Source organism: Vidua macroura, chromosome 8 (assembly GCF_024509145.1).
Source record: "Vidua macroura isolate BioBank_ID:100142 chromosome 8, ASM2450914v1, whole genome shotgun sequence".
In the NCBI taxonomy this organism is placed as follows: Eukaryota; Metazoa; Chordata; class Aves; order Passeriformes; family Viduidae; genus Vidua; species Vidua macroura.
In genome coordinates, this window is record NC_071578.1 from 26,908,373 (window position 1) to 26,932,968 (window position 24,596).

Below are 24,596 nucleotides of genomic sequence, written 5' to 3' on the forward strand. Positions count from 1 at the left end.
GTCCTATACATTACAAACTATCCATTGCAATCAATGTAGTTACATTACCAGAAGACACTGACAGGCCAAATGGCAAATGTTAATCAAAGCTTAATTCCAACATAATAAAAGGAGAGCTGATTAAAAACCACCACATAGCATGAAAAAAGACCACCCTGAGCAATGCAAATGCTAAATATAAGAAGGCTGTTATCACTAAAAAAAGGCTTCACTGCTCTAAAAATATTAAGTTTAACATTTTGGAGAGTGATAAGAGTTGGACAATGCCCAGGAGCCACAGAGGGAGAAGTGGGTGAGTGGGTTGAGGCAGCTTTGAGAGTATGGCTGGCCTGTGGCCTTCTCCAGGTGATGGCCAAAACTTGCAAAGTGAGGAAAAAAAAGGAAGCTGTGTCCTGCTAGCACCAATGCAGCTATGGGTTGTGGTATTTAGCAGCTAAGCCCCCTCCAAATATACAACAATATTTAATCTTTCTTACCAGCATCTTTTGCTGCACCTTCAGCTTGTTCCTTCAGTCCCTGGAAGCTTTTACCCGACATTGTGGCTTCTGACCTGTTAAAGTCCTCTCCTTTGATAAAATTGAGCACCTGATGATGTATAGCACACTATGTGATAGTGTCCTGACTTGTTCTGGTTTTATACATTTGCCAGGAGACCTGCTGATTCTTTTGGGGGTGACTGGTACAATGGGTGGAGTTCAAATCTGAAGAATGAGAGCTGAAAATAGAGAAAAGCTGTTTATTTACCCTCCCTGATGAGAGGGTGTGCCCAGATTGAGATTTTTGCTCCATCGCACTGTCTTTGTTTGTTAATTTGTGCCGTTTGTTTTTTTATAATCAAAACTGCAAAAAAACCTGTTCCACCACCACAGGCAGAGGAAAGCCACTGAACTGAGCTTTACAGAGTGCTGGAAAACTACTGAGGTGCAGTGTGTGAGCATGGCCACCTTTCATTCCCACCAGGCTGACCTCCTTCCTTCAGTCCCTGAGCAGACCCTTATGAGAACAGAAACCAGCCCAAACTTGTTTCTGTTCTTACAAGTTTTAATCACAATCCTCTTTTATTGTCAGGTGGAATAATGTTAGATGGTGAGAGCTGTGATTTACGTGTATTTTTATACGAAACAGCTAATCTGGTCATCTTTCCAGTTGCCTGCTCAAGGTGGATTGCAAATCCCATCATCACAGAAGACCTTGCCTGGGTAAGGTAGGTAACCAGTGCCAGCACTAGCAGCTCTCAGGGGAAGAGAAAGAAAAGGAAAGAAGCCAAATTAGCAAACCCACATTTTCCTACTGTGGCTTTGTGGTAAGATTCTTTTAGTTCAGAAATTATGTTTAAACTCACTTCCTTTCCTAGCATTACCACATTAATAAAAGTTTCTGGCTTTAACCTCTGGCATTTCCCAGGTTTCCACTAGCCTTTGGAGTTTATATTTCCTGCCATCAATCCCCAGTACAAAGGTACTTTGTACAAGTAAACTATTGGCAGAGTCAGGAGCCAAATGGCTCTCCGGTTTTGTGGGGTTTGGGTTCCTCATTGCCATTTTCCGGGGTACAAAGTGTCTTTGTTTGGATGGCCACACTCATACCCATATTTTTCTTCCTCAGTAAAGATTTGTGTTGGTAAACAGGCACAGATGCCACAGATGAACTAGGGTGGGCACTGACAGTTCTCATAAGTTTAGGACTTCATTAGTACCCAAGTGAGGAAGAGTCACAGAAAACAAGGTTCCAAGTATTCCTCTGCCGCTCCTATTCCGCCTGTCATTTCAGAGAGCTCTTGTCAACTTTTGCACCACTCCTTTGTTATTTCAAACAGCAATCCCCTTTCCCCCTCAATGGGTCAATGAGACTTTTAATTATATATTCACAGCAGGTCTCTTTTTCAATTCCTTGCTGATTTCTTTCCTGGAATGATCTTCTTACTTGAATTTGCAAAAACTCAGATAAAAAGACACACAGTATTGTGGGGCTCTGGCATTTTTTGGAATCAAATCACTAACAGAGACCTACTTACATTTCTTGCCCAAACCTGAGAACACAGCCACAGCAAAGCCACACCAAAGACGTGGATTTCAGCTATGCTCAGCCCATTAGTCAGGTAGATTAACTTTTTTTTGTGGAGTGTTAGGGAAAGGAAGGAAGAAGCTCTCTGGAATCCACCAGGCAGCTTGTCACAGCTCAAGAGAAGATGTGCCCAGGCTTCAGCAGCAAATACCTTCCAGATGCCCTCCCAGCTTGTTTCCACTGCTGGGTTTTCAGTGCAAGGGCCCTACAGGTGCTGGCTGGGATAGTTTGCCTGAAAGGGACACCAGGAATTTAGGAAAACATTTAAAACTGAAGCATGCTTATATCGAACATTAAATATGCACCACATTAGAGCAATATTTTATAGACTCCTAATCAGTTCAGGTAAATATTGCTCTCTAATTCTGTTCTAATACCTACCTAGATTTCCCCAGCTCCAACTATTATTCTTCCAAGTAGAAATCTCTGTTCAGCATTTTGGACTCAATATGGTTGTCTGATCTGTGCCACTGCTTGCTTTACCTCCTGCTCAAAGCACTAGGTAGCATGAATTCCTGAGTAAAACCCACATTGCTGACAGCATGGCAGCATGACTCCTTATCTAATGTAATCTTATCTTTAGCATTAATATAATTATCCTGGTTCCAAACTGAAAAAAAAAAAAAAAAAAGAAAAGTGAGTAAATTACTCTTGCCAAAATTGGCATGGCATGATCATTATAATTGAGCCCAGAGCAGAGGGAAGAGGGACATAGTATTCATTCCATATGATGGTACCAAAAACCTGGGCATCAGGTGGCTGGCTGAGTGACAAAATCACAGCAGAAAATTAATGGAACATATTGCATAATATTTATTCACTCAGTGTGTTAACATTACATTTAAAAGACAATAGTAAGCCTTTTGAACTGATGTTAGATATTAATTAGAGTGCTTAAAAATGAGGATTTGAAAGGGTAGAAAGTTAGTTTGGACTTTTGCTGCATTCAGCTCTCAGTATGTGCTGAGACTGAAGTAGAAGTCCTGGTTAATGCCAGCTGGGGCAGATACCACAGTGTGGACAGAGCCACATGCCAAGGGGGCCCTGGAATTTCAGGCTATTCCAAAAGTTACTCCACCTGGTAATGCCAGGGTGCATCACTGACACTGGCCAGGACCAGAAGTCCAAAAGAGTCAGCACCCCCAGCAGCACTGTCTGCTCACCTCTGACACATAACATGTCTGACTCCCTTCTCTGTGTCTGAGTCCTCGGGCTTTTTCTCTGCATTCTGCAGCTTCACAGTCTGTTGCCTGTGATGAGCAGTTATTTGTGTTTGGGGAAAAGAAACCCAAAACTGATTCTTTAAGTGCGAGGAGTGCTTCACAACTCATGGCCCTGGAAATAGTTGGCAACGACAAATACACAGTCCAAACAGCTGTGAGTTAAATCTAAATCACCACAGGGAAATTAGAAATTGCTCTGGTTTCCTTTCCTTTCACACATCTTCTGTGGCAGCTTTGAGCACCCTCTCATGTATCAGTGACATGAACCCTTCTGCTCTATTACCTGATGAAGGTCAGAAGTAATTAATCAGAGCTACATCTTATGTTTTACACATGAAAATGGGCAAGTGAGGTTAATTAAAAAGTATTGAAATTTATTTGGGTTTTCTTAAATTTTAATTTTACCAGGGTTGGGATTTATAGATAGGTGTGGTGTCCATTAGCAAGGCAAATGCAATGATGTGTTAGGGCTAAAAAGTTCTACACAGATCACTCCAGAAGTTTACAAAGTGTACAGTGTTCAACATTCATGGCTGCTAAAGAAGACTGATATTAGTGTGGATGGGATGTGATGATTATGCCATGAAACAGAACTGTTTTAAAAAATGCAATGGTTTGCTCATAGATAATTATTGTAAGCCATATGTTAGTAATTTAGGAGATCAAACTAAAGTTGTTCTAATTAAGCTATATTAGCTGTTCAGGTCAAATACTGATATACAGTTCTGGGAGAAAAGTAGGTTTAACTGATTCTTCCTTTACACAGGTGGTAACATCCTCCAGGAATTATCAGTCAGCTCTGCTTCAAAGCATGAGATCAACATAAGACCAATGCAAATGGAGTTCTTTACCTTCTACTTTCAATCTTGAGGTAACATCCAGGTGAAGTGTCATGTTTCCACTGTCATCTGGAGCACCTGAAACCATCCTTAAATATGCGGACTGCTGTGGAGTCTCACAATATCCTGCAGATTCAGGACTGGAAAAGACAACAAAAAAATTGTCTGGTCTTTAACTTAGAAAGGCTAGGAAGATGAGAAAGTCTTGACTCCCACCTTAAAAATCTGGCATGGGACTGGGGAAATAAATAACTGGTCCTATCCCAGGAGTGACTGGCTGGGAAAGCTGAGGATGTGAGCTGGGATGTAAAGTCTACAGGAGAGCTGTGTACATTTCCTAGGCACACTGAGAGGAAGGAGTGCTATGGCTCTGCCCTTCTGGCACACAGTTGTGTTGCCCACCCTAGTTGGGCTTAGTGGGAGGGGAAGGGTGGAGAAGCAGAGCTGCCTTGCATGCTGGGATCCACACAAAAAAGCAGTGCCAAAGCTTGACAGAGAAAGTCTGTGCTGCTTCAAACTCATGTGGGCAGGAGTTTGTCTGATATTCAGAAAGTGCAATTTTAATTTGAGCTTTCTCTGCTATGCTATTAACAGTATGGAGTATCTTCTTGTGATTTGGTATGGTTTTGACGCATTTATGAAACAGTTAAACCTAATTTCAGTGTGTCAGAGAGGTGAGAATGTGATTTGATAGAGAACAGTATTAGTAAAACAGTCCTTCAGTTTTTAATTGGGTACTCTGTGAATTCAGTTTTAGGACATGCATTATGCAGACACAAAAATAGGACTTTCAAATGAAGTGGGATTTTAAGTGTATTATTACCTGATTTGCATTTAAATTAGTGGAATGCTGTTTGGGATATTCTGTAGAGAGCCACTGCTTCCTCTCCTTCATCCCAGACAAACACCTTTGAAAAACCAGGCCCTGCATGCACTTCAGTCCTTGGCTAGGACATAACTGTGGGGAGATCGCAAAGGCTGTGAGCTCTATCAGAACAAATCACTCAATAAAGCTTAACTGCAGTTTTACATGGAAAGGAAGTTCTGCTATTACCTGGGGAAAAAAATGGTTTTCAGCACTTTGTTGTTCACTTGTATGGCAAGGTTGATGCAACACTTGGCAGCAGCTGTTCCTGGCTCGTTGGATCCCCTCAGTGGTCAGAGTTCAAGTGCCCAGAGTCCTCACTGGGGACAGACGGTGGCCACACTCTACCTGGCACTGGCTGCTGTCTCATCACAGTGGGATAAAGTTAACAGCTTGTGTGACAGTGGTATCACATGTACAAAGTCCACTTCAATAATTCACAGGGTGAGATGAGTAAAAGACATTCTTGATTGCCCAGACCATGACCTGTCAGCAAAAAATGATTTTGCTAGTGTTTGCTTCCTTCAGCACTTACCTAGGGCAGGGGGTCCCAGTACTTCCATAGTGAAAGTACCTTCTCCTGTGGGATGTTTCTGACACATCTCCTCCATCATTCCACTTTTCAGTTCCCTTCCATCACCTCTCATTACACTTGTCTGAATACTCATTGAAAGCATAGACTTCCTTTCAACAAACTAAACAGACGTACAACAAAGTTTAGTTGAATAATTAATAAACAATATTTTGTCTCTTTAATCAAAGACCCTTCTACTTCAAAAGAAACAAGAAACCTTTCTTACCTCTGACAAATGTGGCTCAGACCTCTGGCTTCTGCTCCCCACAGCTGGGTGACAGCCAGTCTGAAGAAGGGACAGGGAGGAAACAGAGGCTCACTGAGCCATTGCATGGGCACAGCACTACCCTGTTCCCACTCACAGACACAGGGTACTCATGTGGGAGGAAACTGCATGTCCTGGTGTCTGCTCTCCAAGACTTGGGACTGCCTGTGCAAGATACATAAACACTCTGTGGGCTCTGATTGCCATGGGTCTAGACCAGACCTTTGCAGGGACTGCTCCTGCCTGGGCCCTGAGCAGTGCTCTCCCACATGAAAGGCAGGCAAGTGCAGAGGCAGATCTGTAGGAAACATTCGGACACTTTTGGTGCCCAAATGTTGGGCAGTAGTCAAGCAGTGTTTTCAGTCTCACAATTCCAGATACAGGTGTGTAAATACTGGTAAAAGACTTTCCCTCCCACAGGGAAGGAAACACAGAGAGCTGCATGCTGCCCTCCCAAGCAGCCACATAGCTCAGTGTGGCAGAGATGTGGCATGGCATTCTTAGCTCAGTAATTACCATTCTCTCCTGGTTTAAGCCCTTGGAACCAGGGGCAAAGCCTGCTTGAGAGATGGGCATTTGGGAAGCAGCTTACTGCTCCTTTGAGTTACAGCCTGCTCCTGCCTCCCATGCATACCCTACATATTGAAGGCATTCACCTCCTATTTTTTTTGCAAAACACTTTTTTGAAAAACACTTTTGTTTGTATCCCCATAAAGCAAAGATTTTGAGCAAAAGGTTTTTCTGTTCCTCTCTAGTGAGCACCAAGAATAGACTCCAGTCTCCTGCTGCTGGGCATGAATATCTCTTTATGTCCTCTTACCTTGGCCTCAATTTTAGTTACTCTGTTTAATTGGCAGATACTTGCAGGACATCAGAAAAGAGTATGCACATAGCAGATACATCTTCCTTTGAGGGTCCTTGTTACCTGTGCTAGAGCTCTTTTGTTCCCTTTCTGTGTTGAGATCAAAGACCCACTGGGATGGAAATCCTGTGGTCTCTGCAAGGCAATGCTTTACACATACTGTTATGCCTGAGAGGGGCTGCCAGCACACTTGCTAGATGCTTCCATGCCACAGCAAGTCTCTTCTGTAATACCTTCCATAGTCATCATCATTTAGCAGCTTAATGAAGATTATTGGTCTGGTTTTGAAGCAGTTTAAATCTCAACAGTTTACACTGGCTTCTCCTGGATTCGTGGGTGCTCTTCCTGCAGGTAAATAAAAGAACCCATTTTTAATCCATACCTATTGATGTGCTTTAAACTTAGCCCATTATTTACAGCAACATTTTCCTGCTCTCTACCCTGGTGAATGTGGAGGGTCTCTGCTGCCCTCACTCAGCAGCTGATCTGCAGCCTGAGCGAGTGCTGTAACCGACACCAGCTCCGTGTTCGTGATGCACCAGGAGATTCTCCTTTGGCACCTGCCCTCACACTCACGTGTTTCACAGCAACCCTACCCATCCCTGCCAGCAGCCGTGCAGTTCTGATCAGGTCAGTTGGTGTCCATCACATTTCTTTAATTACCTTCTGGCAGCTTGTTACATCCTGATGTCAGGACAGCTTTCTGGTGCAAACAGAATAAACTGAGCTCAACATCACTTTCGCATTCCTTTAAAAAGCTTCCTTTCATCCAATATCACCCTCACATTCTCTCTTAAACATGGCAAGTATTTAAAAAGTGAAATATTTGTTTGACAGAAAGCCAGCCTACCTACAGTACTGTTTTCAGAAATACAATTTTTCATATTCTTCATCTCTTAAAACGTGATTTAAGGCCCTTACAGTTTTAAGTATTCTAGTACTGCACTTTTACAGGAAGAATGCATCAGACTGGAAGGATCCACATCTAAAACGTGCAAACAAAGCCAACAAGACAGAAAACTTGTTCAAACACTTTTTATTAATTAAAAAAAAGAATATTTCCACAATGCCTAGAGATCCCAAGTGCCAGTGCATATGGATGCAAGACACAGATTCGTGAGTCCAACCAAAATACACAAAGCAACTGGGAGGCCAGGAGGGAGGTTGGGAAAGACACACAGCCCAGTACACACCTGCACGTTACTTACAATTAGAGGAGTCTGGCTTACATATATTGTATGACTGGTTTATGAGGCAAGTGCAAGACTACAGAGCTGAACGTAGTTAGCCTATGGACAGTGGGATTTTCCTGTTGTGGTATCAGCTAATAGTTCCATGTATGCTCTTGGAATGGTCGCTTTTGAGCAAGAATTCCCTAACTTGATGGATCACCTTCAATTTCACCCTGTGAGAGAAGATAGGTAAGAAAACAGGTAAATATTTCCAGTGGAAAACATAAATAAATAAATTTAGGAGAAAAATTAATGCTGACAGTCTCTATACAAAACCCTACAAACAGCTAAAAGCAATGAGGACCAGAGGTGATGCAGAAAATAAATGAATTATCTATTCCTTCTGGAAACCTGACACACTCCTGGAGTAACTCAGATCTCTGGGGTAAACAAAGGTGTGAATTCACACGTGGTGGGAACCAAGTTAATATGGGGCCAGGCTTCACTGGCAGGAGTGTCCTGCTTTGTGCTTCTGGGTCTGCTGCTGCCTGACATCAGCACTGGTGTAGCCATGCAGCCAGTGGGATTATGGGGCCCATTTCTGGGACTGGCAGTGGGGAGTGATGGCTGGAGGAAGGTGGGAGATGCAAGATGAGACTTTCAGGAGCTTTGGGAACCATGAAAACAGCCCGAGCTTCAGAAAGGCTGAAAACTGGGGTCTGGGTTTATGCAGTACTTGTGGAAGGGACAGACAAAGGCCTTAACACTGAAATTGTAAAGGAAATACCACATGAGAAGTGTTTGCCCCTGTTGTCCGTGTTGGACAAAAAGTCATCCTTGTTCAAGAGCTGAAATTGGCCCAGAGACAAATTTTTGACCCAGGGCTTCAAAAGAACATTGCAGGTAGAACAGTTCAAAAATTAAATGAACTAATTTAAATACAGAAAAATCTATAGAAAAACCTAACTTGTTATCTAAATCTCTTCTAAAGCATGGCACATCTTCGAAAGCAAGCAAACACAAAAAAGCTATTCTATATGATGACAGAACCACAGGACAGCATTAACTTTAATATGTGCATTTGTACCCAAAATCAACCCAAATCAGGCAGTAGTTTGCAATCTGTCCATCTGTTGCTCATGGAAAATTCCCAAGATAAGGAAGTGGCAAAAACAAGAACAGATGAGCTCAGGTTTTTGTCCAATAACTCAGTGAAGTGGGAACAGTGATGGGCTCCTTGCATGGCAGTTCTAGAGCCACAAGTGGCAAGGGGGAGACCAGGGGGAAACCAGTAACCCAGAAAGAGGCCAGGTGTGGCACAGAGAGCCCGGGGCAGCGGGGCGTGGCACCACTCACCTCTCCGCCAGCGCTTGCCGGGGCCCCCTCTCCCTCCAGCCTGGGCTGCTCGGGTGGCTGTGGTGCTGCCAGGTCCTCCTGCCAAGTCACAAGCAAGATGTTTGTCCTTGCTGCCACATGCAGAGTCATCGCCCTAATCTTAGGCTGTGCAAGAGGGGGGTGAGCATTACACACGCAAGCTGAATAGCAGCTTTAATAGATGGCAGATCCTGCTTGAAATCCATTTTGGTCGTGCAGCTGGTTTGAGCAGATATCTATGAAAAAGCCAACTCAATTTCTTACAGCTTGGTTTAGGGTCTTTTTCATACAGAAAATAAGTTCTTTTTCTATCATTGAGCCCAGAGGTTTGACTCCATCAATGTGAAGAAATTTGGAAGGAACAAATAAATTTATGTATAGCAAGGCTATACCCAGCCTTTCCCCACATTACCTTACCCTAAACACTCACCAGTTCTCACCAAAGAACTCAACTAAAATTATTAAGCTTCTCTGTTCCCTTTGAGCACACATGCCCAGCAGCTCCCCTGAATGACTCTCTTCCCACATGAAGTCAGGGCCACCATAGAGGGAACCAGAGACACATACATTATGGAGAGGAAAAGTCAATTTTTCACGGAAGGCAAAGTTATAAATTTCAACATTTTGGAAACACAAGGCCACCACTTTCCTTGGTGCTGCTGCTGATGCAATGCAAATCAACATCCCTGCCAAACCTACTGTAAACAGAACTTTATGCTCCATGTGTTTAGGGGACTTTACTTTTCCTTTTCACACATGTCCTTACTTTCCTGTCCAGCCACAACTGTTCTCATCAATGGGATAACATCCCTGCCATGCCTGCCGCTTTTTGGACTGAATTTGTGAAAAAAGGTGATGTGAAGTAAAAAGGAAAAATAGATGGAGTTACATAGATACAAGGTAGAGCCCATGAAACTTAAATCTGAAAACTGAACTTCAGATCCATTTGTGGCAGCAAGGGGAGCCAGGAGGTGGAAGCACTGCAACCTGCTTGTCCTACCTATGGACTTCCTGCTCTCCATGAAGGCTACTGTAAGATCAATCCATAAGATCAATCCACTGGAGACAGAAAACAGCCAAAGAATGAACTGCAGCCCTGTACTCATGTCTGTCACAGCTGCAGGCATTCCTCCATCTCCCTGCTGAGACCAGAGCTGATAAGTCTGCTTATGGAGAGCACCATGTGCTGCAGGTGTCTCCAGATGAGAAGCACAGTGTGACCATCTTCTCCTAAGGAACCTGCCCTTAACTTGCATTGCATTGTTGGCTGAAATGATTCTTGTTGGTACCAGCCTGAGCTATTTTAAGCAAGCCCAGGTAACCAAATGACATCAAACTGCACATCATGGAAGCCAGTTTCTCCTGCAGGGAGACCTGCAGCTCTTCAGGAGAGGCCACTGCTCTGATGCAGCCACTCGGTCACAGTCTTTCTAAAATGAGTCAGCTCTCCTGCTGCCAGCAAACAGCTCTGAATTTGTGGATGCTCATCCAGCCTCAGGATCCAGCCTGTGGGTTTAAAGCACTTTACATTTGCATTTACATTATACTTTGCATATCTACACCTTATAACTCAACAGCGCACATTAGGCCAAAGCAGGTAAATAGGCTCAAATTGTATTTTGAAGCTTTACAAACAGATTTTTGACTATTAGGTGGAAAGGAAAGAAACCTCCAATGCAAGCCACTGACAACAGCTGCAACAGCAGGTATTTCATAGTGTTTTGCAGGTGGAGTTGCCAATTGCTGTGTGAAATCGTGAAGGTCAATCAAAGGCAACTGCCTAAAGTGTGAGCTGCAATGGGAAAACTGGAGACCAGCTCACAGTAACACAAGGACCAGTGCAGTGCACTCCATCTTTCTACAGGGTATGCCCACCTATTGTTCCTGTGGGCAGGGAGCTTGGCTCTGGTAGATGTAGAAAGAGTCCTGGGAGAGGGACACCTTTCTCAGGACCACCCCTGGGACACTTTATCCAAGAGTATTGGATAGGCTGGAGAATCCCTGTTCAGCTATTGTGGTGCTTGTTAGATCCCTTGGGTTGTGTTCTCTGCCAAGACTGCTTCAGAAGGCTAAAAATCAACCATCTATTTTTAGAAAGGGAAGCAACTGAGTTTCTGGAGGGTGTTTCTAAGCTATGTTGGAGGAACCAGTACAATAGCAGGATGAAGAGGTGTCAGGCTGTGTTAGGGATGTCGCTTCACAGCCTTTTTCTCACGTGCTTCCACCCTGCCCAGAATAGGGAGCAGGAGATGGGGAAGGGCTGCATTCTTCAGCTGGGTGGCACCTGGCTGGGGATTGCAGGGACTGCTCAGGAAGACAATATACAGAGGAGGACCATGTGGTGTAGGGGTCTTCACTTTGCACAAGGAGCCAGAAATTCCTGGGCACCAGCTCCAGCTATAACACTGACTCACAGAACAATGCCGGGCAAGAGAGAAGGGGTGAAAATCCAGCTTCCTTGGGGGGCAGAAAGAGTTTCGCCATTCCTGTCAGTGCTCATCTCCTCATTAAAAGGGGCAACATTTTCTAAGCTAAAGGCATGTTGAAACCATGAAACAATTAGTAATGCTCCTCCTGCTCTTAAAGGGCAAGCCAAATATTCCCCCTCAGAAATTAGGTACTTTCTTAGAAAAAAAGTATTTTAAATGGAAATAAAATTAAATATTTAGTTTGCTATGGGCTAATTTCTTCTGGTTTTGGTGGGCACTTGAATCTTTTTTTGCTAGTGAAGAAAGAAAAGTGAAGTACTCGAACATAATAGTTAAGTGAAATACAAGACCTCAGAATTCCTTCCAAGAATAGTACACAAGCTTTTAAATATGTTGTGTGTTTAAAAATATTTTTTATGTAGAATATATACACCACAGGAGATCTCTATATATAAAATACAATATTTTGCTATGGTTATGAAACAGAGGTACATGTTCAGCTATCAATAATTAAAAACTCAACAAATTAAGACCTGCCATTTATAAACATATTCCTGTGTAATGGTAAGGCATTTTAAATAGACTGTACTATAGGCTTCTTGGTTCGGATATTTTAATAAGGTTTTTAAAAACTGATTTTAAAAGCCCAGAAATACTGGGAGAAATTAATTACAATTTAATCCCTCAGTTTCTCATTTTCACAGGTTCTATGAAATTACCTTTTTCAGCTCTTCAGCAATTGACTTGTCTACTGTCTGAATCCATATATGAAGTGGAATTTGTATTTTTTGTCTATATTATCTTACAGGCCAGTGGGAGTTCTGTTGCTGTCCCCAAATATTCAGACATAAACAATCTTACTAAGATTATTGTCCTTATATAACAGAGAAAACAGTCCAGATATTGGATGCTGGAATATACTCATCAAATCTCAACAAATTCAGTGGCAAGCAAGATTTCATTATTATTATTTTAAGGCTGAAATGCCAGAGAGGTTCACTGGCAGCCTAATGTGCTACAAATTCAAGGGCCCTCAAAGGGACATCAATTGCATAAGGTGGAGAGGTTCAGCCTCCTGTAGTGCTCCTGACCTTGGGTGCTGGAGCAAACACGATGCTGCCTGGCAGCATCCCCAAACCACTCCCTAGGAAAACCTCAGGCAGCCTGGCAGGTCCTGTGGACGAGCTGTCCTGGACAGGTTTCAGGCTGAGTGCTCAGAGTGATGCTGACAGCTCTGACTAAGGGGTCAACCCTTGATTAAAGTGAGTGGACCCACCAACAGGACAGACAGATGGGCATGCAGGATTCCTGTCTTAGCCTACAAATCCAGGTAGTCTTTTGTGGTGGCTTTTTTTTTATCCAGCTCACAGCCAGACTCTCTGAGAGTCTCCTGGGACCGCTTATACAAATGATACATATTTAATGTGTATCCTATGGGATTGCAGCCTTGAGCCATGGAGTACATCCATCCATGGTCTTCTAGGCTTTCAGGCTTCACCAATGCCACTAACTCAGCTATTTTGCATGGGAAAATGTCTGCCTGAATGCACTAATGAGACTGAGAGGGGAGCACAGAAAAAGTGCCTGTAGGCAGAGTGCCCCACTCCATGTCGCTTGTGCAGTCTCCCGTGCTCCATGACATGTGGAAAGATACCACTGGGATGCATCACTCCATCAACTAAGTACAGGGAAGCTTGAATACAAAGGGGAACAAGTTTCAACTATTTATTCTACCTAATTGTTGGGTAGTTTGCCTGTTGATTTCCCTGCTTCTCCTGCTTAGCAGCTCTGCCCTTGGTGGCTTCTCAGATGCCCTTGGTTGCTCTCTCCTTGTGGCACTTGCCCAGCCCAATCTAACTTGAACAGGAAGGTCACTCAGTTTCTGCTTCTAATTCCTTCCGTGCGACAGACTGTCTTTGCATCGGAGGTGTCACAGGGTGTAAGTGAAGGGAATTAAGGCCATGAGCAGCTGCCTTTCCCATTCAAGATGTGCAGTTGTTATGAAAGATGAGCCATGGCGTGGGTGCGGCCCATGTGTGCCAGATCAGGTGCACAGAAACGCTGTGATCCAGCGAACGCGCCCAGCGGTTGCACATAACTGACAAACGCTCATTTAATTAATGGGTTGAAGTAAAAAAACAGATCAGAGCCAATTCAAAGTGACAGAGTCATGAACTGACAACTAAATCATAAAAACTGACAGGACAAATAGATCTAAAGAGAAGATTTAGGTGGAAGGCGTAAGGAAGCATCAGTTACTGGGGAAATTGTTCCAAACCCTGAGGGACATTTTGACAGCGTGTGTAGGTACATGGGCTTGTTCCCAGCCACGTGGTGTCTGCATTGCAGCAAGCTCTGTGCTGTGTCATACAGACGAAGCATTAATCCTCTTCTAAGACAGGGATATTTAGTGGGTGGTTATCTCACTGGAATCTCTTAATGTCCACCCCAGGGATGGGGATGGGTACAAAGCCACAGACAGAACACACTACTGACTGGTTTCATTCCTTTTGGCAGCGGAAAAATTGCACAGGGTTTATAATCTCTTAATTTACAGATTTTTTTACTTGATACTTAAAAACTCCCCCAGATTAGTCAATTCTTTCTTGTACTCAGCAGTGACCAGGTCAGTGCCAAAGCCCTATCAGGCAGTGTCAGCACAACTCAAGGTTGTTCTCATCTGGTGCTTGGCATCCCTCCATAGGTGTAGGGTTACTTCAGCCCCATTTCCTTCTGCATGGCTCTGAGTGCTCCCCACAAGGACAATAAGGAACAGCAGGCTGCCAGGGTGTTCACCTTTCAGTGCCTGTTGTGATGCAACAAAGGGCTGAATTCCTTCCCAAGGCCAAAGTCACCATCTGATACACCTACACCCCATGGCTATCCTGAGCAAAACTTAATCCAAAACCCTTAGAGTAGCCTTCTCTTTCCTAATGTGCGCCTGCCACTGATCCCAGCTGTCAAATGCACAGACTAAATGTCAACAAGCTCTCCGTAATTGATATTAACACCGGCAATGGCCAGCTGGGGACATGCCGTCTAGGCCACTGGAGTCCCCAGCCCCGCCTCACCCCAAGCACTGCTCAGTGCCATGCATTCACAGATCCCTGGCACTTTGAACAGCCCTTCTAGTGCAGGGAACAACACTGGAGATAGTTGAAAACACAAATAAGATGTTGGCAAATGCTCTGTGCAATTAGAAAGAGGGAGGATAGTATGGAGCACAAACAAGTCTCAGGACTGGATGCTCTCTCAAACTTCTGGGGCTGAAATGCTTGTGATTCTTCCAGGACTGCAGGATTTTAACAGTGGATATTCACTGTTTAAACATTTAAAAGTGATACATTATCACTCTTAGTGTATCTCCAGTGGGTCTCCCTCATGCATTACAGTGCCTGGTGCTGCTATTGGCAGACTCTGAATGTATTTCCATTAGCAAGTTGTGTAACATGATAGGAGCAGTTCTGGAGAAAAAGCAGCTAGTGCTGAAAGCCCAGCACAACTCCTTATACTTCTTTCAGGGCCCTCCCTCTGGAGCAGCTTTGGCTCCATGGCAATTATCCATTAGCAGTGGGGATGCAATTCATGTGTGTGTGGAGCCCATTCTTCTGTGTCTAGCTGGATCTAAAAGGTGTCTAGCTACATGCTAAAGTATGGTGAGTATGAATAAAAGATTTGCACTCCTAAGCTGAACTAATCCAGCAGAACCCTCTTACACAGAAACAAATGCTTTTTCTGAATTTTTTTCTCCTGTGATTTTTCTTGTTTTTCTCTATTTGTTTTCAGTCTGCTGCCTCAGCACCTCTGCTGTTTGGCATGACACTGTACCCAAAACAGTTTCCTGGCTCCATTTAGTCTGCTCTTTGGCATGTGACACATCCCAATTTTTTATTTCTTAATCAATCTCCATTTTAAGTCTATGCAACCAGACATCAGTGGAAGACATCAGAATGACAGTTCAGATGCTCTCTGGAAAACCTGCACTGGTTTAAGCTCTGAAATCAGCTGTAAACTGTAGCTGTCAATCTTTGAGGTGGGATTCTCACTTAAGAGGAAAGGAGAAGAGGATTGCTGCTGCTCAGTCCTTGCTGGAGGGGAGACAGCTTGCTATCTGCAGCAAGGATTCCTACCATCAGCAAATTCCTCACTCTCCTGGGTCAATCACACCCCATGGTCAGTCAAAAGGTAGGAAGAGGTATTCTGGCCCCATGGAATTAGGAACTGCTGTTTGCACTCCTGCAGCCTAACTGCTGTTCCCTGTGGGAATAGAGATTAAATTTATCCCAAGGGTTTAGCAGAACTCCTGTATCTGCCCTTTTCACATGCTTTCACGAGGACATTTTGCGTCACTTGTAGCTGCTGTTCTCCTCTTTTGTTAGGCTATTCTCTCAGGATTTATATGCTGTGTAGAAGTTTTGTCTCACATCACAATGTGTTTATGTGCAGGTCAGGAAATTAATCAGCTCACTATCTGAACAATTAAAACTATTTTGGCCAGCCTGGCTTTGCTTTGATTCTGGGTTTGGGTTTGCTGTGACTCATAAAGCTCATGTGGCCATCAACAGCACTGATCACACTCTCTGAAGAGGAGAAAGAGACAGGCTTACCTAAGAGCTGCCAAGTATTGGTCTCCTGCTGTACAAATGGGTGCTGTTTGTTACCAAAACATCTTCTCTAATGATCAACTCTGCCTTCATGGAAGGAACTGTTCTGCTCCTTCAGACGCCCCTTAATCCCCTCACTTGAAGCAGCCCCGTTTGTCAAATTAGGCTGGAGGACAGAAGATGCCTTGTCTGAGTCTGGCTTAATCCGTACACAATTCGGGTCACATGGCCTTTTATCAATAAGCACTTGGTTGTTGTCAAACCAGCACGAAGCAGAGCAGCAGGGTCAGGCTTTCTGCTGGAACCAGGCTGTGCCTGGCTTGCTGCTGCCCTCTTCTGCCTCCGGAGCTGCCGTGGCCAGGGCGAGCCTGTGCATCCCAGCAGCACGGCACGGGGGTGAGGGCAAGTGCAGGCTCCCGTGCCTGCCCACTCTGCACATCCCTGAGCTCTGACTCAGTCCAGACGCTCACTGCAGCCCACACACATTTCTACTCAAGTCCCTGGGAAAAATGCTTGTCGACATTCGTAAGAAAATGGAGAGCCAGAATCTTGCCAGCAGTGCCCACTGATGGGACAAGAGACAATAGGCACCAAGTGATTAATGTATCCATCTGAACAGAAGAAAACAAGTCTCTTTTTTCCTGTGAGGGTGGTCAAACACTGGCACAGGTTGCCCAGGGATATTGTGGAGTCTACTTCCCTGGAGATATTCAAAACTCATTGGGACAGTCCTCTCTCATTGGCCCTAAGGGGGTTGGACTGGATGATCTCAAGGTGTCCCTTTCAAATGATATGACTCTGTGACTGTATTAGGCATTATGTGAAAATATTAAGTATTTTACAAAAGCAGATATTGCTGAAAACCTTTCATGAAATAAGCAAAACCATCAACTGTAAATGTTTGCAGGTTAATTCAAGGGCTTTTCTGTCCTGCCCATCATAGAAGAAACAAACACACCTTTTTTACAACTCCTGTAGTGGCCACGATGTTCTCTGCTCCTTCTACAGTCTTGTTTGCCACTGTGTTCACGCTGGCTACTACAGCTTCTCCCACCATGTTGGCCTGTTCTTTGGTCTTCTCAGCAACTGCAGTTTCAACAAAAGCAGAAAAGTCAGCTAACTAGACACTGCCAGAAGGCTGCCAAATTCCCTGGGATGACAAATGATGGCATTGATATAAAAGAAGAAATTAGCCCTGCTGCAGTCCTTGTTTGGATATTTTAGATGAGATCACGTCTGAATTTAGATTGTGTATGTGAGGATTTTTTTCTGGCACAAAATGCTGCTTAGAGAGCAGCACTGCAGCCTGTCAGTCTTTGTGGGCAACCAGAGAATGAAAAATTCACTATCAGATACTAAGAGACAACAGTGTAAATAAGGTATTTTGCATTGCAGACTGTGCATAACCTTTTCCAGGTTACTTTCTGTTTGATTTAATACCCCTTGGCAGAAAACAGCAATAGTTATGAAATTCTCCAGGGAAAGGATCCATTAATCTTCCTTCAGGACAGTCCATATGGCTGCTTCTCCTTGGAGTTGGGGATATCCTAGAAGGGACCTTTAGGTCCCTGACTCTGCAACTGCCTGACAGGACTCTCCCAAAGACCCAGTTTTGGCCAGACAGGGTCTGATGCAAGTAAATACTCTCTGTGTGCTGGGCTGTGCACCTGACATTGTGAAATGTCTAAATAGCTGTGAATCATCCCAGTCTGCCAAGTGACCTGTGTTAGATTTTTTCTGACCTACTCTACTGATTAAATATTTTCTCCCATCCATGTCCACTGCAAATGCCAGACCCTGAACCATCACTCCTGGCAAGCAGCCTCCATTCAGTGGGAAGGTCAGGCAGATCAGTGGTGTCCCACAGAGACCTCCCACTTGGCAGGGCTGATTGCCTTCCCAAGAGGTCAAACAATCACCACAGATTTCCACATCCCTGTCGGGCTGTGCTCTTACCTGAGGTCACACTTTGCACTACACCCTCCTTGGTCTTGGTGCCTGTGAAAGGAAACACAATCCATCAGTGCTGCCTGGAAATTACACTCTGATTTCTGGACACAGATGGCTTCCTGCTCTGAGGAAGTGCAGTGGGGAGCCAAGGTGCTGCTGGTACCTCCTGCTCAGACACAAACCATTTGTAGAGTCAGAAAAGAGACCAGCTTCCCTCCCCAGTAAAGCCAATGAGTACCTTTGTGTTGAGAGTTGGAGAACTTCAATAGCAAATTCTCTGGAGATGCCTAGACCTGAAAAACCTTGTTTATCAAAAATTGTCCCTGCAATATTTCCAAAATGAGCAGTTGAGTGGTGGTAAATCAACTAAGTTAGTTGTAAAAATGACTGTAAATAAAATCACCTGGTAACATCTCACCTACCTCACTCTTCCAAGACAAGAAGTCACATCCATGACACTACCCTGCCTTTCAGTGGGATACTTGGCTGCAGTGGTCATTTAAGTCTCATTCTATACCACTAATAAAGACTGGAGAAATCTGACACTGAATTTACAGAACCACCACCTACTTCCTACATACCTGCTTACTAGATTCCCAGTTTGGTGCCTCAGCCTAGGCTGTAAGTGCCTGCTCACAGCAATGCACAGAAAACAGATGGTTTTATCTCACATTATGAAAATACACCATATGTATGCTTACATTGTAATTTATCTTGCTGTTCTCAATGCTAAAAAGCTAACAGGATGTGAAGGTATTCAGTTTGCAACATAAATAGCCCTGAGGAATAATTAATCTCTGTGATTTTCCTCCACGCTTGAAGTGACAAGCTATAGATCCTTTCTACTTGATACTGCTGCAGATAAGTTAAATCATGTGGTACATGGGCAGCCCCCATGGTAACTAGGTGCTTTACACATTAAAAAAATAAAGAATCAAATTTATCTCTCTTGGAAGTTAAATAAACACAAGCCAAAATATTCCACTGGTCCCACTTTACTGTATATTGCAAATCATCTGCACCTATACAGGTTTTCTTCAGGTTTCCCATACTGATACAACAAAAGGATTTCTATAGCCAACTATCAAAATGATAAAAATGGACAACAACCAGGCAGATTTTTGACTCCATGAGAGTGGAGCATCCACGGGTGTGGTGGGAGAACCAAGCTACAAACCACAGCTCATTCTCATTAACAGCCTGAGAAGTAAAACAGGTGCAGTGCCCTGATAACAACAGGTCCAGCCCAGCTCTGTTCTGCCTGATACATTTTGTGTATTACAGAATGTAATTCTCAATTGTTGATTTATTTTGGTGGTTACAATGTTTGCCTGGGGCAGAACAAAACTGTTCTACCACAATATGCCCTCAACATTTCACTCCACCCATCCAAACTGTCTTAAAAGTCAAGAAACGAAATCTTTGTACCTTTAACTTGTTACTGCTGTAAGCTGACTTCCCAATGATGAATATGATACGTGTGCACTGCTGTGAACTGGATTTAATAATGGTGCCCATGATACACAAACCTGTGCAGAAGCACAGCACTGAGCAGAGCAGGTGCAAGTCTCAAGGCACGAATGTGAGCCCCTGAATGGGCCAAACACACAAGGTTCAATTCAGACACCATCGTGCTTCGCTTTCCCTCCCAGCAGCATTCCAAGAAAAGAGTGCCACAATATTGATTTGACATACAAGGTTGTCTCATATTAGACTCAGATCCTCAAGCTTAGCCCTTTGCTGCTTTTTGGTCAAACAGCAGTTGACAGGTAAGCAAAGTACATGATTTGCTGTACCAGCCTTTCATGCCTTTGCTGTTTTGCAGCAAACACTCTTAGTGAGACAAGAGCTGCAGTTTTGTATGTTTTTTGCCAGACTTTTAAGGTGACTATCTGGGCTCAATTCTTTTACGAGGAAGAGGAATGAGCAGGTGCTATATTTGCGGATGGAAAATAATTCCAGAAAGGAGGGATGCAGATAGAAGAAAAACATCCGAATCCATTTCATGACAGAAGCAATGTCATTGGGAAGAGTGACTGCTGCAGCCTGGGGAGAGCTCGCCTCATCCTCCCAGCCCAGCCACACCCGATGACTCAGGCTCCCATCCATTATGCACCGCATGAAACCCGACCTTCCGGCGCACACTTCTGCCAGCAGCCCGCATCTGTTGAATCAGAAAGCAATCACCTGATGCTCAATCTCATTTCACTCATTAGTCCTTGCCTGCAGCTTGTGTACCCAGAATTAAAAGTTCATGCGGCCTGCCTCTTCTGAGTGCCGTGAGTCATGCGCAAGTGCTTTGGGACCGCCAGGGTGGGACCGAGATGGTGGAGCACTATGCCCTGGGAGAAGGTCTAGAGTGGAAAGGGATATTTTGATGTGCATTAAGTCCTGCAGGAATCACTCAGTTTAAACACAGCTCGGTGTGTTGGGGCTTTCTGCAACATACAGGGTCGAAAATCATTCTGGAAAACTACAAGTGCATTCTTTGTTGAGGCTTCCTGAACCATAGCATTAAACAGTACTAATGACTCAATACTCTGATGTGGCTTTGCATTAAATTCAATAATTAACTTCAGTATCACTTACACCCCTATTCAAAATAAATTTAAAAAGAGAGCCCACTGAACCAACTGCTGGATCCACACTAACCATGCAGGGATCTCCTGACACTTCAGCACACTCAGAGGCTGTTAGAATTTGGAGAGCAGACGATTTCCCCAAGCACAAAGGTGACCCATGTTACAGGACTTCTCCCTCTCCTTTCGTGCACTCTCTTCTCTACCCCACCGGTTCAGCAAGGCTGGCAGCAGGGCAGGAGCACCGCATTGCAGACTCAGCACAGGAGGGAGGCATCTCCTGCCTGCCATGGGCTGTGGGAGCTGAACCTGTATGGATCAGAGGGGGGATGAGGTGGCCAGTGTCCCAGTGATGCTGTTCACTCCAGACAGATGCCTCTGAGTGAGTATTATTTTCTTCTCCTGGGCAGCAGCAAGTGACTCACCAGACATGGTGGTTGTGCCCAGACGTTTGGAATCCTCCTCAGAGAGTCAGCAATGAGTTAACACAAACCTGAATAAAAGTCAGGGATCCACTTCATCCATCCTAGGCCCTGGGGATTTTGCTCTCTTTCCTGATGTTCTCAAAAGACCCATGAGATTCAATACAGTATTATTCTCTCCTAGCATCCAAAAATTCAAGTCTCATCACCTAATGCTCTAGGTGAAGCTGCTGGGATAGGGCTCTGCAAGGGAAGAAGCAAGGAAGGAACAGTTCAGGTCTCTGATTTACTCTTTATGTGGAGTGACAAAAGGCAGCATGAACAACATACTAATCATTCCAGTTTTAACCAATATACCACACCTCCACTTTCTCTGGCTATTAAAACCAAACCCCCATTTTCTGAGCTAATCAGCATCTGGTCTTTATTTTTCCTGCCTGTGAAAGACTGAATTTTCTCTAAAGGGCTGAGCTTCCCAACAGGAACTGAATGAGGCCAAGGCAAAGCTCTGTCCAGTGCATGACAGGGCAGGAACCAGCAGTATACCAACAAACCAAACCAATAAAAGGAGAAAGCACTTAATCCTCACCTTGATCCTTATTTGATCCTCATTCAGAGATTAAGGTTTCAAGGCTTTTAGTTTTAGGCTCATAGAAACTTTATTGAAAAGGTTAGAATCTCCTAAAGAGACCTCTTGTGCAACAATGAAAACCAGGTCACAGTATGGAGCTGTACAACGTGACTGAAAAGAGATGTGAGAAATTATGTATAAAAACTCTGAATAACCCAAACACAACTCAGATCTGGAAGCAAGTGGAGCAGTAACGATGCCACAATGTGACACCCACACATGACATTTCTTAGACTGGTGTTTCACTTACTGTATGTAGTTGGTTTAGTTGTTTACAAGAATGCTGCTTACCTTTTTTTCTTGTGGGTCAGCTTCAAATTGAAACATGAACTGTTACATCCATTCATTTCCAGCATGCCAATAATTAGTATTTAAAATTTCAAGATAAAAATATTACCAGACCTGCTACATACAAATTTTGTATTTAATTTGTAACATACAAATATATATCTGTAGCTATTGGCAATAGAGCAGTTTTAAATATAGTAGCTAAGTACAGCTGTGGATGTTGCAGTAAGATAGAGGAAGAGCCTGCATGTAAACTTTCCTACAAAAAGAAACATTCCCACATCCAGCAAAAATAAAGAGCTGTGTGAAATGCAGTAATCAGCAGTGAGATAATCAGTCTTGGGAACCTAAGACTCTTTAGTTTGTTATATGGAATATCTGACCATCCAGCCATATAATTGCATGTGCTACATAAGTGGAGATAGTGGGTTTTGAGGGTGACCTTGAAAGAGGAGGTTTCAGCCCATTAATTGTGAAAGAGGTCTCCAGGCAGGACATCAGGCATGCTGTTTTCCAGATCCTATTCTTTGGGCAAAAGGAATTTGGGCGTCTCTTGTAAAGCAAGATTAATGTGTGCAAGGGCAACGAAAGAGGTCGGTGAACAGGAGAAGGATTTCAGGACAAACCCATTTGTTTGTGGGGAAACAGATGCATCCTGCAATCCCCTCTTACTAACACTGGCTCCTCTCAGGGACCTCCTCAGTGAGTCCCTCCCAGTGTGGAGGTAAGGCAGAGACCAGCAGTCCTTGTTTGCCTGGAGAGTGCCTGCCTCACCCTGCAAACAATCAGTGAATAGTCAAACAAACCTTACACCTGGGCATCTGCTCCTTAACATCATTCTGCCTTCCCTGAAGTCGTGGTTTCTATGTCTAACTTACAGCTGGGGAAACTGAGGCATAGGGAGGCTGTGGTACCCTAGGTTCACACAGCAACTCTGCAGAGCTCAGGATCTTATCCAGACTATCCTGCTAGTCACTCCCAAGCTTCAGCCACACCATATAATTTCCCCAGTCTTTCGCAGAGACAATCTACACAGCTTTTCATGCTCAGAAGTAGATCAAAACTAGTTCTCTCTTACCTACGTACATTACCCCTTCTTTGGTCTTCTCTGCAGCCTCTGTCACTCCCTGCTTGGTCTTTTCTGCAGCAGCCACCACACCTTCTTTAGCAATGGAGAAACCTTTCTTAAAGACATCCATTCTTGTTGCTTGTTAGGGTATTGTCTGGGATGATCTGAATGAGGGAGCAAAAGCAGCAAAGAGCACCTCAAGGCTGGGACTGCGAGATGCAGCCTTACCCTCGGCAGATACTCGGCTTCTCTGGCAGGCTCTGCCTTTGCTCTTCCTCCTGTGCTGGATGAAGGCAGTGTGGCAGAGCTCACAGCCCTCGCTGGCTCTTATTGATGAAGTGTGCTGCAGTGTAGCCAATGCCCGTGTACAGCTGATACTGAAATATTAATGATACGGATCTGCTTGGGAAGCTTTAATAAGGGAGGGGGAGAGGAGGACGATGACAGCAGTAGGTAAGGAGCTGTCTGGAGAATTTCCAGACAGAGAGAGCTTTTAAAATATGCTGCAATGCTTTCAGTGAAGGATGGTCTCAGTGAAGAGGGAGACTGTAGCAGAAGAGCTGAGTTCCTGAAAGGGCATCTTCCCGAGGCTGCAGCAGCAGCCAAACACCAGCTCTCCTGGGCCCCAGAGGGCGGAGAGCACGTAACGCTGACAGCATTTGTAGCAAACAAACAGGGTCAAGGTTTCTTGGTCTGCAGTTACCAGAATCCACCCTGCACAAAATGGTTACAAGAACATTACTTCTAGTAAATCCTGAGAAAAAGGGAACCAGCTACAGCTTGGTGCTCAGGTGAAGCGAGCTTGAGGTCCCACCTGCTATGTTTTGTCAAGTGTGAAGTCATTCTGTATAAATTGTGGGGTTTGTTCAGCTGTACATCCCATTACAACAGATCATTTCTGAAAAATCAGACGCCTGTCGGGGGAAATCCTGTTTCCTATTTGTTTCTCTGAGTTGCTGTAGACAGAGCCCGGCTCTGCCGCCGCAGAGTGAGACAACATCTCACACCAAACACCATTCCTCACGTCAGAGCTGGTGCTGCAGAGCACAGCAGGGTGAGAACAGCCAGCACAGAACTGGCTGGGGAAATTTTACAGAAGACCCATCCAGCCTCAAGGCCTGGCTAGGAAAAAATACCAAAACATGATCATTGATCACAATTGGATGTCCTAATGTACTTGCAGTTAAACTCAAGTTAAAGTGTCTTCTGAAGTAGATCCTAAGTGGCCCAAATCAGCTATTGCATCACCAACAAACTGAAGTTCAGTGCTAGCTGTGAAAGCAATTGCTGGTGCAGCAAGGTGATTTTTAATTTATTTTTTTAATAGTGTCAGATGTAAAACTATGGAATCCACATTACATCAGCCTTTGAGTCTAAAGCATGACC

At 44.2% G+C, this 24,596-nt stretch overlaps 1 protein-coding gene and 1 long non-coding RNA gene across 2 annotated transcripts; one reads left to right on the forward strand and one right to left on the reverse strand.

The window, feature by feature from the left end:
- Window positions 1-722: 722 nt before the first annotated feature.
- On the forward strand, window positions 723-5,163 carry LOC128810886 (uncharacterized). The gene is made up of 2 exons (XR_008438167.1): window positions 723-1,204; window positions 4,054-5,163. It is a non-coding gene; the product is annotated as an uncharacterized LOC128810886 (long non-coding RNA).
- A 2,549-nt stretch (window positions 5,164-7,712) lies between these two features.
- SNCG (synuclein gamma) lies at window positions 7,713-23,820 on the reverse strand. The gene is made up of 5 exons (XM_053983796.1): window positions 23,220-23,820; window positions 18,228-18,269; window positions 17,230-17,357; window positions 9,221-9,298; window positions 7,713-8,097 (listed from the first exon to the last, which is right to left on the reverse strand). Exons 1-5 carry the CDS (start codon window positions 23,338-23,340, stop codon window positions 8,068-8,070), a joined length of 399 nt encoding a protein of 132 aa, XP_053839771.1. The 5' UTR covers window positions 23,341-23,820; the 3' UTR covers window positions 7,713-8,067.
- Between the last annotated feature and the right edge of the window lie 776 nt (window positions 23,821-24,596).

Excerpts from the sequence above, each read along its gene's own strand:
- SNCG (XM_053983796.1), bottom strand. The coding sequence starts at position 23,340 with ATGGATGTCTTTAAGAAAGGTTTCTCCATTGCTAAAGAAGGTGTGGTG. Across the intron at positions 18,270-23,219 it reads AGAAGGGGTAATGTACGTAG|GCACCAAGACCAAGGAGGGT; the intron begins GTAAGAGAGAAC and ends TTCCTTTCACAG. Across the intron at positions 17,358-18,227 it reads AGTGCAAAGTGTGACCTCAG|TTGCTGAGAAGACCAAAGAA; the intron begins GTAAGAGCACAG and ends TTGAAACTGCAG.